The sequence below is a fragment of the Cetorhinus maximus genome, chromosome 3 (genome assembly GCF_964194155.1).
Source record: "Cetorhinus maximus chromosome 3, sCetMax3.hap1.1, whole genome shotgun sequence".
NCBI lineage: Eukaryota > Metazoa > Chordata > Chondrichthyes > Lamniformes > Cetorhinidae > Cetorhinus > Cetorhinus maximus.
In genome coordinates this window covers 67,328,007-67,351,854 of record NC_135881.1, presented here as the reverse complement: position 1 = coordinate 67,351,854, position 23,848 = coordinate 67,328,007, and the positions used below count along the sequence as shown (strand labels likewise).

Here is a 23,848-nt window from a genome sequence, read left to right as displayed (position 1 = left end):
TAAGTGAATCGCTCATTCAGCGAGCCAGTGCAGACACAATGGGCCAAATGGTCTTCTGCGCTGTAACAATTTTGTGATTTTGTGATTCTATGATACTCTCTGATTCCTAACACTCAGCCAATTTCATACCCATGTTGTTACTGTCCCTTTTATTCCATGCAGTCTAATTTCGCTCACAAGTCTGTTTTGTGGCACTTTTATCAAATGTTTTTGGAAGTCCATGTACACATCAACAGCATTACTACATTACCCCCATCAACCCTCTCTGTTCTCTTATCAAAACACTCAAGCAAGTTAGTTAAACACAATTTTCCTTTCGCAAATCCATGTTGGCTTTCCTTAATTAAATCGCATTTGCCCAAGTGACTATAAATTTTGTTTCGATTATCATTTTAGAAACTCCCCCACTACTAAGATTTAACTGACTGGTCTATAGTTGCTGGGCTTATCTTTCCACCATTGTTTGAACAAGAATATAACATTTACAATTTTCCAGTCCTCTTGCACCACCCCTGAGCCTAAGGAAGATTGGAAAATTATGGCCAGTGCCTCCGCAATTTCCACTCTCACTTCCCTTAGTATCCTTCCATGAATCTCATCCGGTCCTGGTGAATTATCGACTTTTAAGTACGGACCAGCCAATTCACTGCCTCCTCTTTATCAATGTTAAACCCTTCAAGTGTCTAAACTAGGTCGTCTTTCACCTTTACCTGCATAGCATCTTTTTCCTTGGTAAAGACAGTTGTAAAGTATTCATTTCATACCTCAGCCATGCACCTTGGGCAAATCAGAAGGCATTTAGGAAAGGTCAGACACTTTTTTTTATTCTTTCACGGGATGTGTGTGTCACTGGCAGGCCAGCATTTATTGCCCATCCCTAATTGCCTTTGAGAAGGTGGTGGTGATCCGCCTTCTTGAACCGCTGCAGCCCATGTCGTGAAGTCACTGAAATATTTCTCATTTTTTGAAGTAGCCACTTCCATATTAATTTAATGATAACTGATACAAATGCTGCTGCATGAGTTTGGTCTCGCTACAGAATAAGGTGAGGTGAGAGTGACTGTCTTTGACATCAAGGTAGTATTTGACCGAGTGTGACATCAGGGAGCCCTAGCAAAACTGGAGTCAATGGGAATCAGGGGAAAAACTCTCCACTGGTTTGAGTAATACCTAGCACAAAGGGAGATGGTTGTGGTTGTTGGAGGTCAATCACCTCAGCTCCAGGACATCACTGCAGGAGTTCCTCAGGGTAGTGTCCTAGGCCCAAACATCTTGAGCTGCTTCATCAATGACCTTCCTTTCATCGTAAGGTCAAAAGTGATGATTGTACAATGTTCAGCACCATCCGTGACTCTTCAGATACCGAAGCAGTCTATGTCTAAATGCAACTAGACCTGCACAATATCTAGGCTTGGGCTGACAAGTAACAAGTAACATTCGCACCACACAAATAACAGGCAATGACCATCTCCAGCAAGAGAGAATCTAACCATCACCCTTTGACGTTCAGTGGCATTACAATCGCTGAACCCCTTACAGTCAACATCCTGGGGGTTACCATTGACTAGAAACTTAATTTGACTAGCCATATAAATACTGTGGCTACAAAAGCAGGTCAGAGGCTAGGAATCCTTTGGCGAGTAACTCACCTCCTGACTCCCCAAAGCCTGTCCAGCATCTACAAAGCACAAGTCAGGAGTGTGATGGAATACTCTCCACTTCCCTGGATGAGTGCAGCTCCAACAACACTCAAGAAGCCTGACACCATCCAGGACAAAGCAGCCCACTTGATTGGCACCCCAGCCACAAACATTCACTCCCTCCACCACCGATACACAGTGGCAGCAATGTGTACCATCTACAAGATGCACTGCAGAAACTCACCAATGCTCCTTAGGCAGCGCCTTCCAAACCTACAACCACCACCATCCAGAAGGACAAAGGCAATAGACACATGGGAACACCACCACCTGGAAATTCCCCTCCAAGTCACACACTACCTTGACTTGGAAATATATCGCTGTTCCTTAACTGTTGCTGGGTCAAAATCCTGGAAGTCCCTCCCTAACAGCACTGTGGGTGTACTTGCACCACATGGACTGCAGCAGTTCAAGAAGGCAGCTCACCTCCACCTGCTCAAGGGCAATTAGGGACGGGTCATAAATGCTGGCCCAGCCAGCGACGCCCACATCCCGTAAATGAATGAAAAAATATCTACAGCCTTACCAGCAGAATCTGGCCAATTAGGACTCACCTGCAATAACATTCAAGTAGTTTCATGGCCACTCAACAATTAAAGTCATGCCCAAGAATGTTAATCCTGCTTTAAATATCAGGAAATGAATTAATCATATTGTGGAAATTGCACAATCTCATTTCTTGACAACACTGTTTCTCTGATTTTTAAAAGACATTTTCATTATTTTATGTGTTAGACCTCCAAGTATTTACTGTCATGTGTAATCAGTATCTGAGTTGTTATAAATTTATAAATCAGTAATAAAAATTAAACTACAATCAGAGCTTTACAATAATTTTGCATCATCTAGCATCTACATCAGTAAGTTACATTAAAAACTGCAGTCATATGTCATGTGATCTGATGTCACATGACTGGATATTACATGATCGGATGTCACATACATTGTGTATTGGACATCCAGGAGTACATCAAACTGTAATTGACGACCATATATGTCAGCAACGCTGCTAACATGCAGTGATCTACGTGGGGAATTGAATTAATGAACCCTTAGCATCATTGATTAGTACATTCATAAGCTGTAACACTGGTCTCATTTGGGACCACCTGGGATGTCTGCAATGTTGCCATCCCAGGAACTAATTAATAAAAAAGGAGGAAGGTAATTCATTTAGAAAAATATCAAAATAAAACATATTGGAATTAATGAGAAATACATGAAGATTGGAATGGGAACAGTGATGGCGACTATAGAAAGTAACTTTGGATGACTAAAAATATTAAAAGAAAGCATGATGGCAGGAAAGTGCAACCAGACAGAAGGAAGAAGAGTAAAGCAGTAAATTGAAATAATTAAGACAAAGATGTAGTGGGCAGGTGATGGAGTTCAGTGCCATCAAACTGCTTGAGGCCATAGAGCTGTGTGAGTAAATATTTTCAGAGTTTGCTACTAATAGTGTGATTTCTCTCTAAATTGCTTTTTCAGTGAATGATTTCTCTTTCACAACTCATGTCCTTGTAATTGTTTTTAGAATAATATTTTTTATTTAATTTTAGAAAGGCTGTTATGTACCTTAATTTTCTTTTGTTATTTTGATGGTCACATTTACTCATAATTGTAATATTAGTGGAAAGTAATTGCCAATTGTTACAATTATGAGGTTTATAAGATTGTTATGTTTTGAGACTTTTTGAATTTAAGGTAAAATGACGAGAGTCATGTGACCTGTCCTGAGGTCTACCTGACAGTAAGGCTGGGCAGCTTGATTGTTAGAGTTTAAAGGGGACCCAGATTGCATTGCTGGGAAGAAGGTCCAAGTTATTTACACTTGGCAACAATGTCAGCAGCTTGCATGCTAACAATGATTAGACTGGAAGGAATGGATTTTCACTCCCAGGTCGGGAGCACAGGGTTAGTGCATTCCCCAGCACCGCAAAGCCAGCTCTGGAAAAAGTGGCCTGAAAGTGTGGATTTTTGTTCCGCTGTGGCAGGGTTCTCTGGGATTCGGGCCTGCCGCCCTGGAATGTGTGCAGAGACTGCCGGGTGCGGAGATGGGCTGGGATGAAGACTTGCCTCTGTGCTCCAACGCTGTGTTCAAGATTTTTTTTTAAAAAACAGTAAATCAAGAAATAGCTCTCCAGCCCTCAACCCCACCCTCCTCACAACCTATACACTACCATGCCCCACCCTCATGCTCTCTACCCACCCTCCATGGCTCCTCATATGCTCCATGAATATGCCTCTCTACCTAACTCTATGCCCCTCTACCTAACCACCCATGGTGCCCCATGCCAACCTACGCCCCTTTATCCATCCCCATGGTCCTTTATGTCCCCTATGCCAAGTCAGTGGCAACTCATGCCAACCCACCCATGACCCTTTGCCCTTACATCTACCATGCCAACTCAGTATCCACCATGGGCAGACTTCAGGACCCATGCTGAGATTAAATAAAATGAAGTTTTCTAAGGCTTGAATTTTCCACTCGGTGGGCGGGTGTGATCAGCGGGCCCGGGATCGGCCTAGAAACAGACTGCTAACCGCGACTGGCCCCTGACCGTGATTTCACGCTGGCTGGCCAATTAACGATGAAAAGTTCAGCGCTGCCGGGGTCGGAGCAGGAGTGGGGCATGTGATGACGTCAATGCAGGCACTGGCAAGCGCTGAGAGAAAGCTCCCTGAAGACAGAGAGCTGCCTCAGGGAGCTGTAGACCCGAAAACCATGAAATAAAGTTTTGAAATTCAGAATAAAAATGTCCAAGCATCACAATCAGGCACCTGAACATATAGATGATAAAAATGCTGTCCACGAAAATCTCATACTGCCCTTGGATGAGTTTTGATGAAAAATGCAAAGGCCACCTGGCTGATTTGCCCATCCGCCAACCATAAGGTTGGATGGGCTATGAAAAATAACAGACAATTGCGCTATTAATGTGCTTAATACCCTCTTAATTGTCGGTGGGTGCGCTCCTGACTTTTGAGTGTGCTTGCCGAGCGAAATATCGCATGAGCACGGGATGATGTTGGGACGCTTGCCCAACATCATCTTGCCCGATTTCATGCCCAATCGGTTCAGGGGCGCGCCCGCCCAATTAACGTAAAATTCAGCCTTTAAGAAAAACACTGTCATTCATAAAAACTCATTCACTACATTTACATTCCTTAAACTTCACCCTTATAAAAAAGAAAACATTTCATTCAAGTGCTTAATCCTTTATAAAAACAAACATTGGAATTCATAGTACCACTGCAAAGAGTCTATAACCACTTGGACCTGTCAATCAAACTGTGAAATGGAAGGTACCCTACTGTGATAATGGAAAGTTGTGAAATCAGAATTGCAGCACTAATCCAGTAATGCCTTAAGCTTATGTAAAAAGGCAGTGAAGTAGAAATCAATGATTTTTTCAAACACTCCAGACATTTTTTTTCAAAGGTTTTAAGAACAGGAGTTTTAATGCCTTGACAGCTTAACAGTTCATTTTGACATTTTGACTGCTACCTTTGACAGTTAATTTTGACACTTTTGACAGTTCCAATGAGCTTGACAGTTAATGAGCCTACGTACTTTTTATGCACATTCATGCCTACTTTTAACAATCATCCAAGAGGCACCTTACCTCTCTCAAGGGGGACCTGACCACCTCCAAAGGGCATCTGACTTTCCCCAAAGGTGTCCTAGGACCATAGCCAAAGGGTTAACCTACCTCTCCAAAAGGGTACTTCACCTCTCCAAAGGACTCCACAAAACTCAGACCTGCCCCTTCAAAGCCTAACCTATGCACGTGGTGTTTCACACACCTGGGTCACCAAAATTAAGCATGAGTGGAGGTAGCTGCTGATTTGTATGGGAAGCTATCTCCATGTACCCACATGCGCAAACCTCGACCCGGGTCCATTCCCACCTGCTCGAAAATGATAGGGACCAGGGGCAGGACTTCTGAGTTCCTGCCTCTTCCACCATTTTCCCAAAGGCAGAGAGGCTCTCTGCCTCCAAAGTCCCAGAAAAATGTTGAGATTGTTTTGTTGTAAACAGTTGTACTTTAAACTGTGCACTTAGTTCCAAGATGAAAGAGAGTTGGGCTCTCAAGGATAGTTAATCAGCATCTCTACCTGGATACAAGGCCCATGTGATATATGTTACTACGGTGTTGGGCTTTCAGATGGGAAGGGTACAGAGGAGCCCATTGTGATATTGGGTTACAGGCTTTCTGAAAATATCATTGAATATCACAGATAGGTGAGACTGCCAGGTTTTGGGAGGGAGAGAGAGAGAGAAAGAAAGTGACATAGAATATGTTCATCTTCACTGCATTTGGTCAGTCATAGAGCCCAGATTATTTAATAATTGCTAAAATGACTCTTCACACTAGGAACTAAAAGGACACCTGTAACTGGTTTTTGGGAAGGAGACCTGGCACCTCCTGGCAGGTAACTTTCAACCTTAAGCCAGTGACAAAGGTCCCAGATGCATCCCCAATAGTACGAGCGCTCTCTTGACCCTGAGAAATTTGGTGAAGTAATTAGTTGAGTAGTCCTGGCCTGCCGCATCTTAGTTCTTACCATACATTGGATTTTCAGGCCTTTAGATTTTAACCGCACATATAACCATTCATATCCCACAGTTCTCTCCTGGCAGAAGAATCAGAGTTCTAGTCAGGAAAAATATGGGCACTTTCTGGATGATTTTCCTGTTCTGGTGCAGGGGTGTATTGGATCATTCTGGCACAATGAATAGATTTCCAACCATTAATTTAAATGGATGTGAAATTGGAAAGGCACCCTTATAGACATGTGCAATCAGATCACCTGTGATCTTATAAATGGCAGAGCAGGCTCATGGAGCCGAATGGCCTATTCCTACTCCTAATTCTTATGCTTGTACATATGTTTGTATGTATGTTTGTACGTTCCCAGCTAATATTAAATGGAAAAACAAAGAAAATCTCAAAAATATGCATTAATTCAAGTATAACAATTGCACGCCTTTTCAATATTTAATGGTTGTGCTGTTCTCTGTTTCAGCTTAATAGCGTGAAAAATCATATGCAATGATGTTTTACACTCTTGTGATTATATGTGGCTGCCAGAAATACTTATTTTTAGTGGATTCAAAACTTCCATTGTCAGTATGAAGTTTTATTTGTATTAATGTTCAGTCTCTGGATAACTTTGCTTAACCAATTAATTCACTCTGCTTAAAGGATTTAACAGACTTTACTTTATGTGTAGGATTCTATCACTGGAGAGGTTGTAGATTTGCTGCAACCTTACCTGGATATGGATGACTATAATCTTGAGACTGCTAAGAAGGTGTGTGGCAATGTTGCAGGTCTGTGTTCGTGGACTAAGGCCATGGCAAGCTTCTTTGAAATTAATAAAGAAGTGCTTCCATTGAAGGTACAGTATCAATGCATAATATTAAATTGCAAAACTTGTGACTCTATAGTACAATACTATGGGTGGAATCTTCCTAGATTTGCACAAAGTGTAGTAGCAAGCGGGAAAAAGGATGTTTTACCCACCTCCACAATGGTGGGTTTTCGCGCCGTATCATCCCATTCCCAGTGCGTTTCACCTTGTTAATTATGCATTCATAGGAAACACACTGGCGGGCGAGCTTGGATTTTCCTGCCCCGCCATGACCTCAGCGCTTCCTTGCCCCAGGCACCACATTTAAAGTGCACCAGAGTGCATTGTCTACTTCATCTGGCAGATGGAATATAATGTGGGAAACGTGAAGTTGTTCACTTGGGCAGGAAGAATAAAAAGGCAGAGTATTACTTAAACAGAGAATGGCTGCAGAATTCCAAGGTGCAGAGGGATCTAGGCATTCTAGTGCATGAGTCACAAAAAGTTAGTTTGCAGGTACAGCAGGTATTTCAGAATGCTAATGGAATGCAACCCTTTATTACAAGAGGAATTGAACATAAAAGTAAGGAGGTGCTGCCAATTGATACAAGACATTGGTGAGACCACATCTTGAATACTGTGTGCAGTTATGGTCTCCTTATTTAAGAAAGGATGTAAATGCATTGGAAGCGGTTCAGAGGAGGTTTGCCAGATTGATACCTGGAATGAGTGGATTATCTTTTGAGGACCTATCTGGACAGACCGGGCTTGTTTCCACTGGAGTTAGAGGGCTACTTGACTGAAGTATATAAGATCCTGAACAGTATTGACAAGGTGGACATAGAAAGGATGTTTCCTCTGTTGGGTCAGTCCAGAACTAGGGGGAACTGTTTTAAAATTAGGGATCACCCTTTTAGGACAGAAATGAGGAGAAACTTTTTCTCTCAGAGGGTTGTGGAACTTTGGAACTCTCTGCCTCAGAAGGTGCTGGAGACCGGGTCATTGAGAATTTTTAAGGTGGAGGTAGATAGATTCTTGTTAGGTATGGAATCAAAGGTTATGGGAGATAGGAATGTGGAATTTGAAATACATACAGATCAGCCATGATCTTATTGAATGGCAGAGTAGGCTCATGGGGCCAAATGGCCTACTTCTGATCTTATTTCGCATGTTCGTATGTTCATGTCTATAAACCATGACTACTCCAGATGACAGATGGCACCAAAAGCAAAGAAGATGGCAGCCCCCAAATTTAGTGGTGCCTGTCACCTGCTGGACGCAGTGGAAGGCTGCTGTGATGTCCACTACCCCAGCTCTTGTGCAGGAGGTCCAGCAGAGTCACCAGTCTGGCCTGGGAGGTGATGACATCAGCATTCAGTGCCACTGGAGCACAGAGGAGGTCAGCCATCCAGTGCAGGAAGAAGATCTTTTCCGCCAAGGTAAGTCAGCCACCTCATCACCCTCAGCTTGCATTCACAAAGCCATCACACATCTACCGAGATCTCACACCTCAGGAGACAGTACCCCTAACTCTCACACACACCCTCACATCTCCATCAGGCTCATATCCTCATTCCGTCCATGGCCCGGTCACCACACAAACATTCCACGCAGTGTCATGTGTCCTGCTCACACTTTCTCCATTTATTTTCATGCAGGAGAAGCTGGCTCACAACAGCAGGGAGAGGTCCAAGACCGGAGGTGGAGTGGTCCACATTAGGTCCTTCACTCATTTTGAGGAGTGTGCCATCGTGCTGACTGGTGAGGACATGGACTATGATATGGCAGCGGTGAGTTTGGCGGTGAACACCCATGTGAGGATCCTACAACCCATTATCCATCTCTCAACACAACTGTGAGTGCTCTCTCTCTTGCTTTTGACTCTGCTGCCATGCGCCAATTATCTCTACTTTGGTTCACAGGGAGATCTGCCAAGCGACCGACGCCCGCAGCCAGCTAGTTCCTCAGCTCCATCCACGTCCACACTTCCAGCCAAGAGGACACCTCCTCCATTGTAGAGCTGGAAATAAACAGCCCGGAAGATCCATCACAGCACTTACCCACACCCTCCATCAGTGCACACACACCTCGGTGGGACCTAGACCCAGAGCAGGCTCGGGTTCACAATCTGGTGGTCACCGCCCGGACACATGTCTGCAGCAGAAGAATGCAGGTACAGCTGATCTCCCCGACACTAGGAGGACTGCTGGGGAAGAGGCATCTGTGAGGTCCGAGTCAGATGATGAAACTCTGGATTCAGCCTTCCAACTCATTGTGGAGAGTCAGCAGAAGGCTGTGGCATAACACATAGCTGCTGGAAGCCTCAACAGAGTGCCACACAAGTCAGAGGAGTGTGCCTGCCTGCTCTCTGATGAGTGGTGCCCACATGTGTGTGCATGGAAAGGATGGCAGACACCATTGAGACCCTGGTCCAGCAGAATGCGGAGATGTGTGCTGACCTGCACTCCATTGCGGTAGCCACAGGTGAGTTCCTGCAGTGGCAATGTGAGAGGGAAATGGAACACCTTGACGTCCGTCCAGGTACTCCTTTCCCTCACGGAGTCAGGCCGGGGCCTTCGGCACCCGAAGGGAGGAGGAGCAGCAGGTGGACGCCTCTGGATCATCTGCTCAGAGACTATCCACTTTTCCGAGTCCCTTTTGCCTGTAACCTCCTCAACCTCATCCTCTGTCACCACAGAGGAAGCAGCTGGCGCACAGGACAGGCAAAGCAAGCCGGGGCCTCAAGGCCTTGCCTCTCCAGAGGACGCACGCCAAAGTCATTGGGGCAACAGGGCCATTGCACAGGTTGTCTCCACCCGTGCTGTGGATGCCAGGGCAGCACCTAGAAGAAGTGCTAGGCCTAGAAAAGTGAAGAATTTCTGATCACACGGGTTGTACGGGTGAACACAGTTTGTCACTTTACCATCTGAAAATATATTCACTTTCACTGAATAATGTGTAATATTATCTTTCCACTTCATTTACAGGCTTTGCAAGTCCTCCCATTGCACCCTCCCCCCCCTACCCAACCAATAGCAGTTCAGCTGTTCGCAGCCAGCCCACGGGTGATTCTGGAAGGAGAAATGTGGCAGGGCCTTTAGGAGCCTCAATCAAGCACTCTCCCTCACACAAGGAGCCTTCATCCATCAGACTCATCTCACTGTCCTGAGCATTTTCAATGCTGCCTGCTGGGATTCGCTTTCAGTTGTCCAATTGAGCTGACCTGCATCTCCGCCCACCCACTGAACTCACTCCCACGCAGCACCCTGTGCCCGTCCAACATGAGGCTCCGCCCACTTTCAATATCAAAAACCATGATATGTAATGTAATCGTTACATTTCTGATCAGCTCCCCCATCCTTTCCCCTCCCCCAATAACCCATGTCCTTTCCCCCATCACTGTTGATCCCCCCCTGGCATTACCTGCCACCTCCCCACTGTCATCTAGCAACCAGAACCCTTTTCTTTCCAGGATGTCCAGGTGAACATGCACGTTCCCTACATTCCTGAGAATTCCACCCCCATCCACATTGACCTTTCCTACATCCTCCATCCCAGCCCCAGGGTCAGTGTCTGCCTCCGAGAACCCACCAACCACCCTCACCATCCCTTCCAGTGCCACTGTTGTACACTCACCCTCCCATCCTTCTGGCTCCCCCTGCCCCCTCTCATACTCGCCATTCCCTCCTACCACTCCCACCCTCAGTTCTCTCCCCAGGAGGCAGTCATTGACTCCACAGACACTTCCCTTGCACATTCACCTGGACATCACCCCCCTTACTCTCTCCTCCACCCTTACTCCCTCCTCTACCCTTACTTCCTCCTCCCCCCAGACGTCTTTGTCCTCTGAACTCCTTCCTCCCCCTCCCCGAACTCCTTCGTCCCGGGACTCCTCCTGGATACCTTCCTCCCCCTGGACTCATTTCCCCCTCTGAACTCCTTTCCTTGCACCATCCTTCCCCTGTACTCCCTCCTCCCCCTACCAACCTCACTTCACCACCCTGACACCTTCATACCCCCCCCATCCAACCTCAGTGCCCCACCCCCCCAGTACACCTTACTCTACCAGTCAAACCTAGACCTTCTTCTCCCACCCCTCCTGGTACACCTTCCTCTCCCACTCACAGCTGGGCCTTCCTCTCCCCACCCCACCTTCGCCGATATCATCCGTAGCAGCCCATGGCCAAGACCATGATGTTCCAATGTAGACCTGAGACATCAATGGAGACCTCACACCTTCTGTAAGCTGCTTTGTGGTGGAGCCATGTCCATTAGAATCCACCCAGCATGCAATGCACGTATTCCTCCAGGGTCTGGTAGCTGTAGAGCTCCAGCTCGGAGGGGGGAAGGAGTCCAGGGGAGGAAAGAGTTCGGGTGTCCGTGATCAGAGCAAGGCCCTAATGCCACATCCCGACTTCTGCACATCACACTTGCCCAGATGTGTTCTGGGCCTGCGTGTTTTCCCTCCGGCGTCACGGTAAATCTAGCGTGGGGGTACAATTCCGGTCAAGCCTTACTTTGCATCCCATTAGCGGGATGCAATGTGGGTAGACGCTAGCCTCCAGCGGGATTGTGATACCATCAGATGATCCCACTGTGTTTTCACGGCGTTGGGAAACTGATTTTTGGCTTTCTCGCCATATTCTTCCCCCTTCACCCACCATGTCACCCGACGCCAACGGGGCTGAAAAATTCTGGCCTATTTGGAATCCTCTGACTGGCAATTTGCTTACTATAAAAGTTTTTGGATGATTGATTTTATGTTGCTATGCAAAGGAGAAATCATATCTTGCTGCTTCTAAAGCTTTTTATTGTAATTGTGACCTGCTTCCAATTTTTTTGGTGTACGAATTACAGCACGTTCCAGCCAATGTGTACGTAAAAATATATAGAAAGAATAAATGCCTCTGTAAACAGAGGAAGTCTATTCCATACATGAACATGTGTCCCGCTGGAGGCTAGCGTCTACCCACATTGCATCCCGCTAATGGGATGCAAAGTAAGGCTTGACCGGAATTGTGCCCCCACGCTAGATTTACCGTGACGCCGGAGGGAAAACACGCAGGCCCAGAACACATCTGGGCAAGTGTGTTTACTGTAATTAGGTGCGATATTTAGTTGTTTTATATTTACTTTCATGTACTCTGAATTTGGCCATTGAGCTGAATATTTATGCTGCATGCAAATCAGGAACTTTTCATCAAAACTCAACTTTAAAGACTTGATTATATTATTGTAAATGTGACTGTTTTAATGAAAGCCTAATGTTTTTAATTTGCATTTTATGTGTAATACTAAGTTAACAGTTAATGCATTTTTCTATGCCAGCTGAAATTCAAGTACCCCAACTGGGACAAATTTTGCCTTATTCATACTATTTATTTACTTTGATGTGTCTATTTGCAAAAAAGGCAAATCTGACTCTGCAAGAGGCTCGATTAGTTGTTGCCAAAGAGGAATTGCACAATGCCCAAGTACAGCTGGATGATAAGCAGCGGGAGCTAGATAAAGTGCAAGCCATGTATGATGCTGCCATGTCAGAAAAGCAAGCACTACTTGATGACGCTGAGGCCTGTAGGAAGAAAATGAATAATGCCACTGCCCTCATTGAAGGTCTAGGTGGTGAAAAGGTAAAACTAAATTCGCCATAAACTCGATACTAATGTTCAATAAAGACCATTTATTGAATCAGGACTAATAATTAAGCAGTTCTGTATAAATACCACTGATTAAAATAAAATATTCGGCTGGGAAGGTGGGGTGGTGGCAGGTGGGTGAAATATTCAACTGGTGAGGGATTCGCCACACAGGAAGTCCCACAAGCAAATCTTTCAGCGTTTGCTTGTGGGTTCCCGGGGGAGGTGGGAGTCCCTCGTTCAAAGGCATTCAGTGCCTGATCGAAGGACCTGGCATCAGAAAGGTGCGATGCCCACTGACAGCCACCCCCTTTTGCCCTTTCTTCCCAACCCCCGCTCACCTATAGCCAGAAACCTTCTCCTGAAACCCCCATCCCGCCCTCACTCAGCTGTGGCCTGGATCCCTCAATGACCTTGGCCTCTGGTGGGTGCATAGCTGGTAGCTGCCACCATTCCTAGTGGTGCTGATGGGAAATGGACAGCTGTCGATCTCTGGTTGCTGGCAGCTCTTGGGGTGCGGGATTTTCATCTCTGAGGTCCTAAATCCTGGGAAAGGTCCGCTGTTGGCCAGTTAAGTACCTGATTGGCGCTTAATATGGCGGGTCTTCCCCAATGGAGGCAACGTGGGGCTTTCACCAGCTCTCCAGCTGGCAGGCAAGACCCCAACTGCAGGATTAAATTCTGCTCATTGTTTCATGCTGATGCTCAGGTAGTCGAATCTGAACACCCTGTGAAGATGTGGCCTCCTGCTGAGAGGTCTTCAGTCCCTTCTCCTCCTCCATTTTCCAATGGCTTCTGCTGGCCTGCATATCTTCTGTCCATTTTCCAAGTCATTCTGTACCCAAAGGTACCTACCAGTGCACCCTACAGGTTTGTGCCGAAGCCTTGAAGTCAGCAAAAACTCCTTCAGCACTTGCTGCACCATTTCCTGTAGACTTTTGCAACTTTAAACAATGATATAAAGTGGTAAACACTTGTAGAATTGAAGCAACACCCAAGAAGAAATCAACCAAAAGCTAATTGTATATAGTTATTGTCTACTGCTGCTCTGCACACTTCTGGCGGGTGCTCACTATGTGCAAACATGAACGCCCTCACCAATATGGCACCCAGTGCAATTCATCCCACAAATGGGTGCACACATCACAGGTTCCATCTGGGAAGTCTAAGAGCACTTGTTGTGCCCAAAAAATGGGCTCAAACAATCCCAATTTCTCACCGACTAACTTGAATAAAAAGGCCCCAGGTAGTTAAATCAAACTATTATTACAATTTTAAAAATGTATTCGGCTCATGTCAGGAGCTGCAATACAATCTGAAAGTTTGGATGGTTATGTGGATCCTTGAGCTTTGCTCCTGTGGTTCAGAACATCATTCAATCTCTTGCAACCCTCTCCTTGACTTTGGAATAACATGACTGACAGCACATTAATGAGGTCCAGCAATTAAAATCACCATGGCCTCATACTGCCACAGGCAGGGAGAAACTGACCAAACTGTCAGTTAAAATGCTCTTCAATATCTCTGAACTTGCAGAAAGCTATATGAAGCATTGATGTTTACTGAAGTGAGGGAACATTTGTCAATACTGACCTTAAAGGTAAACAGAATTCAAAATATAGAGCTGAGCTTTGAAGCTAACAATGTAAATAAATTAAAAATGGGAAACAATTCAGTGAAACCACTTAATATTATTTTCATTAAAAGATTCGGTGGACAGAAAGCAGCCAACTTTTCCAGGATCAGATTACCCGATTAGTGGGTGATGTATTGCTAGCCACAGGATTTCTCTCCTACTCTGGCCCATTTAACCAAGAATACAGGAACCTTTTGCTTCAAATGTGGAAAGAGGAGATGAGCATCAACGATATTCCATACAGTGATGTAAGTGAATGTTTAGAAATGTAAATATTCTCCTATTTCATTAAATTATATTAGGTAATCTAACTGTCTGGTTGCAATTACCAAGTAATTGAAGTTGAAGCATTAAAAGTTTAGGGGTAGGTTATCAATTGGCTACCAGGGTGTAAAACTGACTTATTTTCCTGTTGTAGAAACAATCGGATTTTCATTTCCATCAACTTCAATGGAAATAAACATTGCTCAGCTCCCATTTTGGGTGGTTGATCTTCAATGCCACTTTATACCCCTGGGTATCAAGCTTAAAGTATAGCCCACTAAAGCGCTGATGTCTTAGAAAAACAGGTACATTTTGAGAAGTAGAATAATTCAAAATTGTAGCATGCTTAACTGTTTAAAATTATTCCCTGAGGAGAGAAAAGATATTTTTCCCAACAAACAAACAAATTGGTTAAATAGGCCCAATGGCAGACAATGAACAAAGATTCATAGGAATGAACCTTTTATGGGGAAGGTTAAGGAGGCTCATTGCCTTTATCACTGGTGAGGTAGGCTCATACCCATATAGAGCCTGAGAGCTGTAAAAAGGTAAACCATTTCTGAAGAGTTATCTGAATAATTTGGTTTCTAACTCTGTAGGATAGTTTATAATTATACGTATTACTGAAAGTAGGGGCAGATTGTCAAGAGAAAAAGGACAAGCAAATTTAAGAACACTTCTATCATTAATCAGTCTATATTGCTTTATTCTTTTGCAGTCTTATCCTTCCCATCCTGTATTTTGCCATCATTGACTTTGCTGTGCAGTTTTTTGTAATCTTTTCTTATATTGTGCCTTTCTAACTTTTCTTTGTCTTTGCAGTCGGGATAGGATTGTTAGGAGCCATAAGGTTGGACTTCTGTCTGGGGCGCTGCCTCTCCCGTGTTGGGTCCCGCCCATGATGGGGCCGCAAAATTCCAGGCGTTGACTTTTAATAATGCCCACCGGTGTTGGGGCCAGAAAATCCCACCTGCTATATTTCATAAACACTTATACTTTACATCCGAAAATCTCAACAGTGCACCCCTTGTTCTATTTTTATTTCCACACAAGGGCTGCCTATTCTTTACAGAATTTTGAGGATTCTTTCACTTCTCCTGGGACCAAACCAAGGTGTGCCACAGCTCTCAGGAATTCACTTTGATTCTCCTCAGTGTTCCCGCTATTCTCCAGCTAGGCAAACCCACCAACTCTCCTTCAATACCTCATGATTGTGGACATTCCAGCTTAAGCATGGGCCTCGCTACTTTCTTGCTTAGTGGCTCCAAATCAGAAAGCACCCTTGGTTTCTGATAGCCCTATGCTACTGGTCTGTAGGTCCTGGCAGATTCCCTCTCTGCTTGCCTCAAAGCTGATTCCAGGCTTCAACTGACTGCCTCTGAGAGAATCACACAGCTAACCCCAAAATCAAGAAAAAGAACTTCCCCATGGCAATGTGGCAAACCTGGGATGTCCCAGATAGAGATGTAAACTATTCATCATCAATTCCCAAACTATCCCTTTGTTCTGGGAAACAATATGAATAACTTAAACCCCTTATTGTCTGCTGTAGACTTCTCACCTCCATCAAGAAACTCAGAAAGAGGCCACCCATGTTTAGTGTTTTCCCACTTCCAACTCAGACCTTATTAAATAAACATAGGCTATCCTTTGAATTGCAATTACCTTAGGTTTGTTTACAAGCTTCACACCAGGTGTTTGCATTTATCTTATGTTTAAACATTTCAATCCCCAAACTAAAAAGTTATATTCCTAAAACATATGAATCATGAAATTACATATTCGCAGCACAGGCTTGTAATTAAATCGTCACACAATAGAGCTCAACTAATTTTATTATTCCTGTATAGATGCCCATTGCAGTCTTTCTTTTAAAATAGATAAGGAGAAAATGTTAATTATTCCTGTTGACACAGCTTAAAACCTGCAATAGCAAAAAAAAACCCATTGTGCTTGCAGCCTATTATTATGCCCAGCAAGATAATTTAATAATAGTGAAGTTTAACAGAAAATTGCAGACATATGTATGAATGAAACAATTGTGTCTATCTGATTTTTCTCCTATATACCTTCCCTTAAAGAAAGAAATTGCAATAATGTAGATCATGGGCCAAATCTTACTGGAGTGGGACATCTTGTTAGTTAGGCTGTCCTCTGCAACCATCAGCTCAAGAGTTTGCGCTATGACTTGCTGGAAAGCTAAGGAAGAATTTTCCCCCTGTTGTGGGGGTTGTGCAGGGGCGGGCAGGAGCGGGTGCGAATCCGATTGGCGCCCCCGATTGGGTGCGTGCTGCCATTTTACGTGCCTTAATTGGTCCGCCCAGCATGACGCACAGCCAGAAGCGTTGTGCGCTCTCTGTGCGGGCGGGGGGATTTCTCTGAGTCGGGGCCTGCACTCTTTCGCGCATGCACGCCAAAGAGCGCAGAAATCTCCCTGAGGCACAGAGGTGAATGGTGGGACCAACAGTGTGTCCCCTTAACCAATTGAATTTAATGACTGAGAAAGAAACAGAGAAATGACAGAGAAAGAGAGTGAATTAGAATGGGTGAATTAGAGTCGAATCAGGTACCATAAGAGAAATGGGATTTAATGCTCTCCCCTATGATGAGTTTGATGATGGGAGGGCATTTAATCAGTCAGGAGGCCCCACCACCTTCCTGCCTCCACCCCTATTAAGTCAGTGTACACTTAAGGGCCCCATGCTGATATTAGCCCTGTGGCAAGTGCGGGGCTGACCATGCAGGGAGTATGACAAGGAAACCTGAGCAGTGTTGCTCATGAGTTCCTGGGGAGTCCATCAATAAAAGTCACTCAGTGGCTGAAACATAGAAAATAGGACCATTCAGCCCTTCGAGCCTGCTCCATCATTTACCATGATCACGGCTGATCATCCAACTCAATAGCCTGCTCCCGCTTTCTTCCCATATCCTTGGATCCCTTTCGCCCCAAGAGCTATGTCTAACTCCTTCTTGGAAACATTCAATGTTTTGGCCTCAACTACTTTCTGTGGTAGCAAATTCCACAGGCTCACCACTCTCTGGGTGAAGAAATTTCTCCTCATCTCAGTCCTAAATGGCCTACTCCGTATCCTCAGACTGTGACCCCTGGTTCTGGACTCCCCCACCATCGGGAACATCCTTCCACCATCTACCCTGTCTAGTCCTGTTAGAATTTTATAGGTTTCTATGAGATCCCCCCTCATTCTTTTGAACTCCATCGAATATAATCCTAACAGACTCAATCTCTCCTCATATGTCAGTCCTGCCATCCCAGAAATCAGTCTGGTAAACCTTCACTGCACTCCCTCTGTAGCAAGAACATCCTTCCTCAGATAAAGAGACCAAAACTGCAGACAATATTCCAGGTGTGGTCTCACCAAGGCCCTGTATCGTTACAGCAAGACATCCCAGCTCCTCTACTCGATCCTCTCCTCTGAAGGGGAAGGCCCACTGAGAACCATCTCCTACCTTCGCTGCTGACCTCCCTCCTCCCTCCCCTGCAACTTCCACCCCACAATCCTCATCCCACCATCAATCACCTATGGCCAGGACCCAGCAACGATACTAGGCCTTGTGTGGGTGCCTTACTGACAGCTGCTACTGCCTCTCTGGTAGCACTGCCATTTAATGGAGCTGCTAGCCTCTGATTAGCTGGCAACTCTCAGGGAGTGGGACCTATGCCCCCAGGGTCCTTGATCCTGAGGAAGCCTGCTATTGCCCAGTTAAGTGCCTGAGTGGTACTAAATAGAGTTGGCTTCCTTAAATGAGATTAACTGCGGCTCTCACTGGCTCTCCAGCCTGCGGGCGAGACCCCAGTCACCTCTATTAGACACTGCCTAAAGAGAGGGAAAGAAAAATTGGCTGAGAGAGGGAGAAAAAGGAAAAGTTAGAGAAAAAAATTGACATTATTTAGAATATATAAGATAAAATTACTACTTTAAAAAATGAGAAGAACGGTTTACATTGTTCACTTTCTGGACTGGATAGGTTGATTGACATTGCTTGAAGAATCATCATGTCATTAGAAGGGTACTTACGCTATTTACCACAACCCCTAACTTAATGTGGTGAGTTTAATGGACAATTAATGTGGAAATCAATCAAATTCTTGAAAATAATAGGAACGCTCATGATGCGGCATGAATAGATAAGCAAGTTCTGGAGATCCACAATTTACAGCATATCGCATAATCCCCTGAATTTGATTGTTGAATTGCACATTAAGGACGGAATTTAATGTCTTCTGCTGAGGCAGGTTTGGAGGAGGTGATGGGGGGTGCATTTAATATGGCTACAGGGTGTGGGATTGGTACCCCGCCAACTTCTGGCCTCTGCCTAGATTAAATCTGGGGCAGGAAGGTTTGTGGACAGTGTTCCCAGCCTAATGCCAGTTGAGGCCCTGCCTGCCCCCTCAGCTAGCCCCATCCCACCCTCACTTACCTAGGTCCCTTGATGATCATGGGCCTCCAGTGGGTGTATTGCCAGCAGCTGGCTTTCCCCAAAGAAGGTGATGTGGGGCTCCTGCCAGCTCCCTAGCCCTAAAGACAGAGGCAAGTGATACTGTAATCACCAACAAGGAACAGCAGACCAGTTAAATGAGTAATTTGCATCTGTCCACACTGTAAATGAAGAGGATAAATACCTGAAGGGAAATTTTAAAAATATAGATCGGAACTTTTTAGGTGTGATATAAGTTTAAAAAATGGTGGTAGATAAATCAATGAGATTTCAAATTGACAAGCTTCCAGGACCAAATGCTTGCCATGTAAAGGATTTGAAAGAAGGAAGCGAGGAGATTGTGGTTGCATTAGTTATAATCATATAACAATCCCTTGATTTGTGAATTGTGCAGTTGTGTTGGAAAATTTCAAATGCCCTTCCATTATTTAAGAAGGGTGGGGAGAGAAACCAGGTAACTACAGGTCTGTCAGTTTAACATCAATTTTAGAGAAGTTACTAGAACCTGTCAGGCTGAGTGCTTGGAACAATACAAGATGATCAGAGAGTGCATGGATTTGTGAAGAGTAAATCATGTCTGACTATTCTAGTCGAATCTTTTGAGGAGGTGACTAATGTGGTGGATAAGGGAGTGTCTTTGGTTATTATCTAGATGGATTTCCAAAAGGCATTTATTGAGGTTCCACACAAGAGATTATAATTACAAGTGGAAGCTACAGAATTGGAGGCGATATTGCAACCTGAGGTGAAATTGGTTGAGGTAGGAATTGGTGAATAGGGGCAAGGCTGAGTGACTGCAGATGGTACACTTCCTGCACATGTCTTTTCACTGCTGTGACGTCAAATCCAGTGACAGAAACTGCAGCCTGCAACTCCCAAAATTGTTCAAAGAAAGGGCAAAGATTTAGTAACAAGTCTGAATTAGGAGTGCTGAATGTAATGCAATTTCCATTCCAGCATCGAAAGACAGCAATTGAATGAAACCACATACCATTTTAACTGATAACTAAAAACTGGAAATCTTATGGCATCTACCACAATGAGCTTTATTTTTCTGGGATGCACCCCAACCCCCCAACTTTCAAAGATGAATGATTTCAGGTTTCACTGAGCCTTTAGGTAGGTCTGACGAGCACTCAGGAGAAGGCTGGCATGGGCTAAAGGCAGCAGATGGAGCGGGCAGCAGGTGGAGCGGACAGGAGGAGAGAGGAGATGGCAGAAGGAGAATGGGCACAAACCAGTACTGGCATCTGCTGATGGGTGCACACTTAATGACACCAGTGGGAGAGACTGCGCATGCCCTGGCAGATGCAGTGCACGTGTGCAACTGTTCCTGGCACCTGGCTAATTGGCGCTAGACGTTGTGTAGAAAAGAAGGTCGCTTACTCAGTTTGGCAAATGAGAGAAGTGGTGTTCCCCAGGGATCTGCACTGAGCCGTCAATTTTTCATCATATTTATCATAGATGAAGCAATAGAGAGTTGTATAACTCAGTTTGCAGATAGCGATAAATTGGGAGGCACAGCAAGCAGTGGAGGTTGGAGCAGGAAGTTACAAAGAGACATAGGCCTGAATTATTCCCGCATCGGGCAGACTTGGTGGGAGCGGGCAGGGGCGGGCATGGAGCCGAGCGCTACCTGAGCGCTATCTGTGCGGGTAGGGTGAGGAGGGAGAGTCGGGTCCAGCGCTCTTTCGTGCGTGCGCGCAAAAGAGCGCTTCAATCTCCCTGAAGCACGGAGCTGCCTCAGGGAGGTTGAAGTGCTTTTGAAAAATATAAATAAATGCAATAAAAATTGAATGAAACATGTCCCCTCACGTGACTGTATCACATGAGATGGGACATGTTTGTATTTTTCATAAAAAGTTTTTATTTAATTCGTGTAAGCTTTAGGAAACCTCGCCTCACTCTTGGATGAGGTTTCCTTAAAAATGTAAAGGCCGCTTGGCTTTTCCGCCTGCCCGCCAACTGTTAGGTTGGACGGGTTAGTGTAAAATTCATGTTAATTACCTGTTTCATGGCCTTAATAGGCCTATCAATTATCAGCGGGTGCGCAGCCGACTCCGGCGTGTGCCCACCGAATGAAACATCACAAGACTGCGCGATGACGTCGGGACACACGCCCAATGTCATCATGCGTCATTTTACGTTCTGGCGTGTTGGGCCTACCCCCACACGCCGAATGTAAAATCCTGGCCATAGGCAGATTAACTGAATGGGCAAAACTGTGGCAAATGGACTTCATTGTTGGCAAGTGTGAGGTCATCTGCTTTGGATTTAAGAATGACAAATCAGGATATTTTCGAAGTGGTGAAAAACTAAGGATCATGTGGAAATTGTAGAGGAGCAAAGAAACTTAGGTGTTTATATACACAAATCACTAAAAGCCACTGGACAGGTACAAAAAACAAATAAAAGGCTAATAGAATTTTGACCTTTATTTCAAAAGGGATGGGAACACAGAAGGGAGAAATATTTATTTCTACTGTAGTGCCTTGGTCAGGCTCCATATGGAGTACTGTGGTCAGGATTGGGTACCAATCCTTAGGAAAGATATATTGACCGTGAAACAAATTCCCCAGAACAATACCAGACTATTGGTTAAATTATGAGGACAGGTTGCTTAACCTGGGTTTGTAGTCCCTTGAGTATTAAATACTGTAAAATTATACATTATATTAATGGTATCATTTGTTTATTCTATTACTTAATAAATTTGTTTAACAATTAAAGCACAAAACAAGTCTGGTGTGATATTCTGTTGCATTAAAAAGACATGAACAGCAATAGCTGAAATAACCTGAAAAAGTTCTATATCCATTACTCAAACGTGCTGTGAACCTTTTCTAGAAACCTGGGAATGTGGAGATATTCTCTGGCATATAGGGAGGTAGTGTCATCTACAAGGGTAGTCTGAAACACAACTCAAAATATTTAGGGCAGACTATTGCCCTTGGCAAGTGGGCTTGGTGGGGGTGGGCAGGAGCAGTTGGGAAGCCGACCGCCGCTCGTGATCAGCACCACACCGCAATTTCACAATGGCAGGCCCCCGCTCCGGTGTGAAACGCGAGCGGCAGTGCTCAGCACTGCCTGTACAGGCAGAGGGAGGAGGACGAGCAGGCCAATCATGAACGAGATGAAGTGATATAAAGAAAAATAATAAAGAAAATAAAAATGTCATAAAACATGTCATCTCATGTGACTCTGTCACATGAGCAGGGACGTGTCATTAATTCAGTTGTAAAACTTTTACTTTATTTTTATTTGCTTTTGGAAACCTCATCCCGCCTGTGGATGGCCTTTTAATTGTCGGCCGGCATGCTGCCGATTCTAGCGCGCGCCCACCGAGTGAACTATTGTGCGACTGCGCGTTGATGTCGGCATGCTCGGCCAAAGTCAACGCGCGTCATTTCATGCTCAAGTGGGTCAGATGCGGGCCTGCCCGCCTAGCGAAAATTTCTGCCCCTAGAGTAAAGGACATCCAAAAACATGACAATTGATTTGTGCCAAGTTGGATTCTCAGCTACTGTTTTATCATTCGAGAGAACAGGAGTGCAATTCATTTCTGCAGCAGGAGAGAAAAAAATTAGCAAGCCACACCAATCAATGCCACACATTACTGAACAGCTAGTTCCAGAACAAACTGGCAAACCTCTGACAATGGATCTCACACCTTTTCAGGCATGGAATATTGGAAACCCAATGAAAGGGGGAGATTGCTATTTTGTTTTTCAAATGGATGTTGGGAGCAGGCAGAGGAGGGCCATCTTTATATTATAAGTAATTCTGTGGTGTAGCAATCATTGCACAAATATTTTATTTTATTTCTTCTTTTCTACCATATCTTGCCATTGCTTTCAAGCATACATGAAGCAAAAGTAGTCTTATAAATAAATATTGTCGCTGAATTTCAATGTGTCCATTCATGATATTAGAAAAATGATTACAACAATGAGTTGCAAAACCTTTTAACAGCTTTCATTCATTTTAACCTTCAGGACATCAACCTAATCAGTATGCTGGTTGATAATGCAACAATTGGTGAATGGAACCTCCAGGGACTTCCAAGTGATGATTTGTCAATCCAGAATGGTATCATAGTAACCAAGGCAACAAGGTACCCTCTTCTAATTGACCCACAAGGGCAAGGCAAGATCTGGATTAAAAATAAAGAAAAGAACAATGAGTTGCAGGCAAGTCTGGAAAAATGTTTTTTGTATGTTATGGGACAGGGTTTCCACCTTGGCTGTAATTGCTGATTCTGATATAAATTGCACCCAAAACTGCACCAGTTTGGAAAGGTGCCCCCCCACCCCCCGCCCCCCCACCCCACCACCACCCAACCCCTTCGAGTTTCCATCAAATTGATTGGCATATCACCAAAGATAAAATCTGCCATGAACCAGCGCAATTGGACAACATTTTAAAATGTGATTTTTTAAAAAGCATTCTTGCTTTAAAAAAATTTCCTTCATATATTTAAAAGTGATAACTTGAAGTTTGATTAAAATAGCTGATAATAGTTTATCACAAAAATATAAGAGTTTTTACTCATTACCTGAAATACCACATTTTATGTTGCAGGAAATACTTTAAAAAGAATAGCTATTTTCTAGTTACATTGGGATCTGTTTCTTAGCAAATCGAAAGTCATATTTACAAGCTTTTGAAACGTATTGTTTAGTGTTCTTGGACCCAAATGAGCCAGCTTAATTATTAAAGCCTCCTTGAATGTCTGCAAATGAACACCATTAGTGGAAACTTTTGATGAAAATTAATTTGCCTGGGTGCATGGCTGA

General features: G+C 44.4%; 1 protein-coding gene across 1 annotated transcript in view; it reads left to right on the top strand.

The window, feature by feature from the left end:
* The window catches only part of dnah5l (dynein, axonemal, heavy chain 5 like), a 465,990-nt gene that overhangs the window by 300,688 nt on the left and 141,454 nt on the right, over positions 1 to 23,848 (top strand). The window contains exons 59-62 of the mRNA XM_078535621.1: positions 6,939 to 7,106; positions 12,470 to 12,688; positions 14,402 to 14,578; positions 23,048 to 23,242. Coding sequence (XP_078391747.1) covers positions 6,939 to 7,106; positions 12,470 to 12,688; positions 14,402 to 14,578; positions 23,048 to 23,242 — 759 coding nt within the window. The remainder of the gene's footprint in view (positions 1 to 6,938; positions 7,107 to 12,469; positions 12,689 to 14,401; positions 14,579 to 23,047; positions 23,243 to 23,848) is intronic.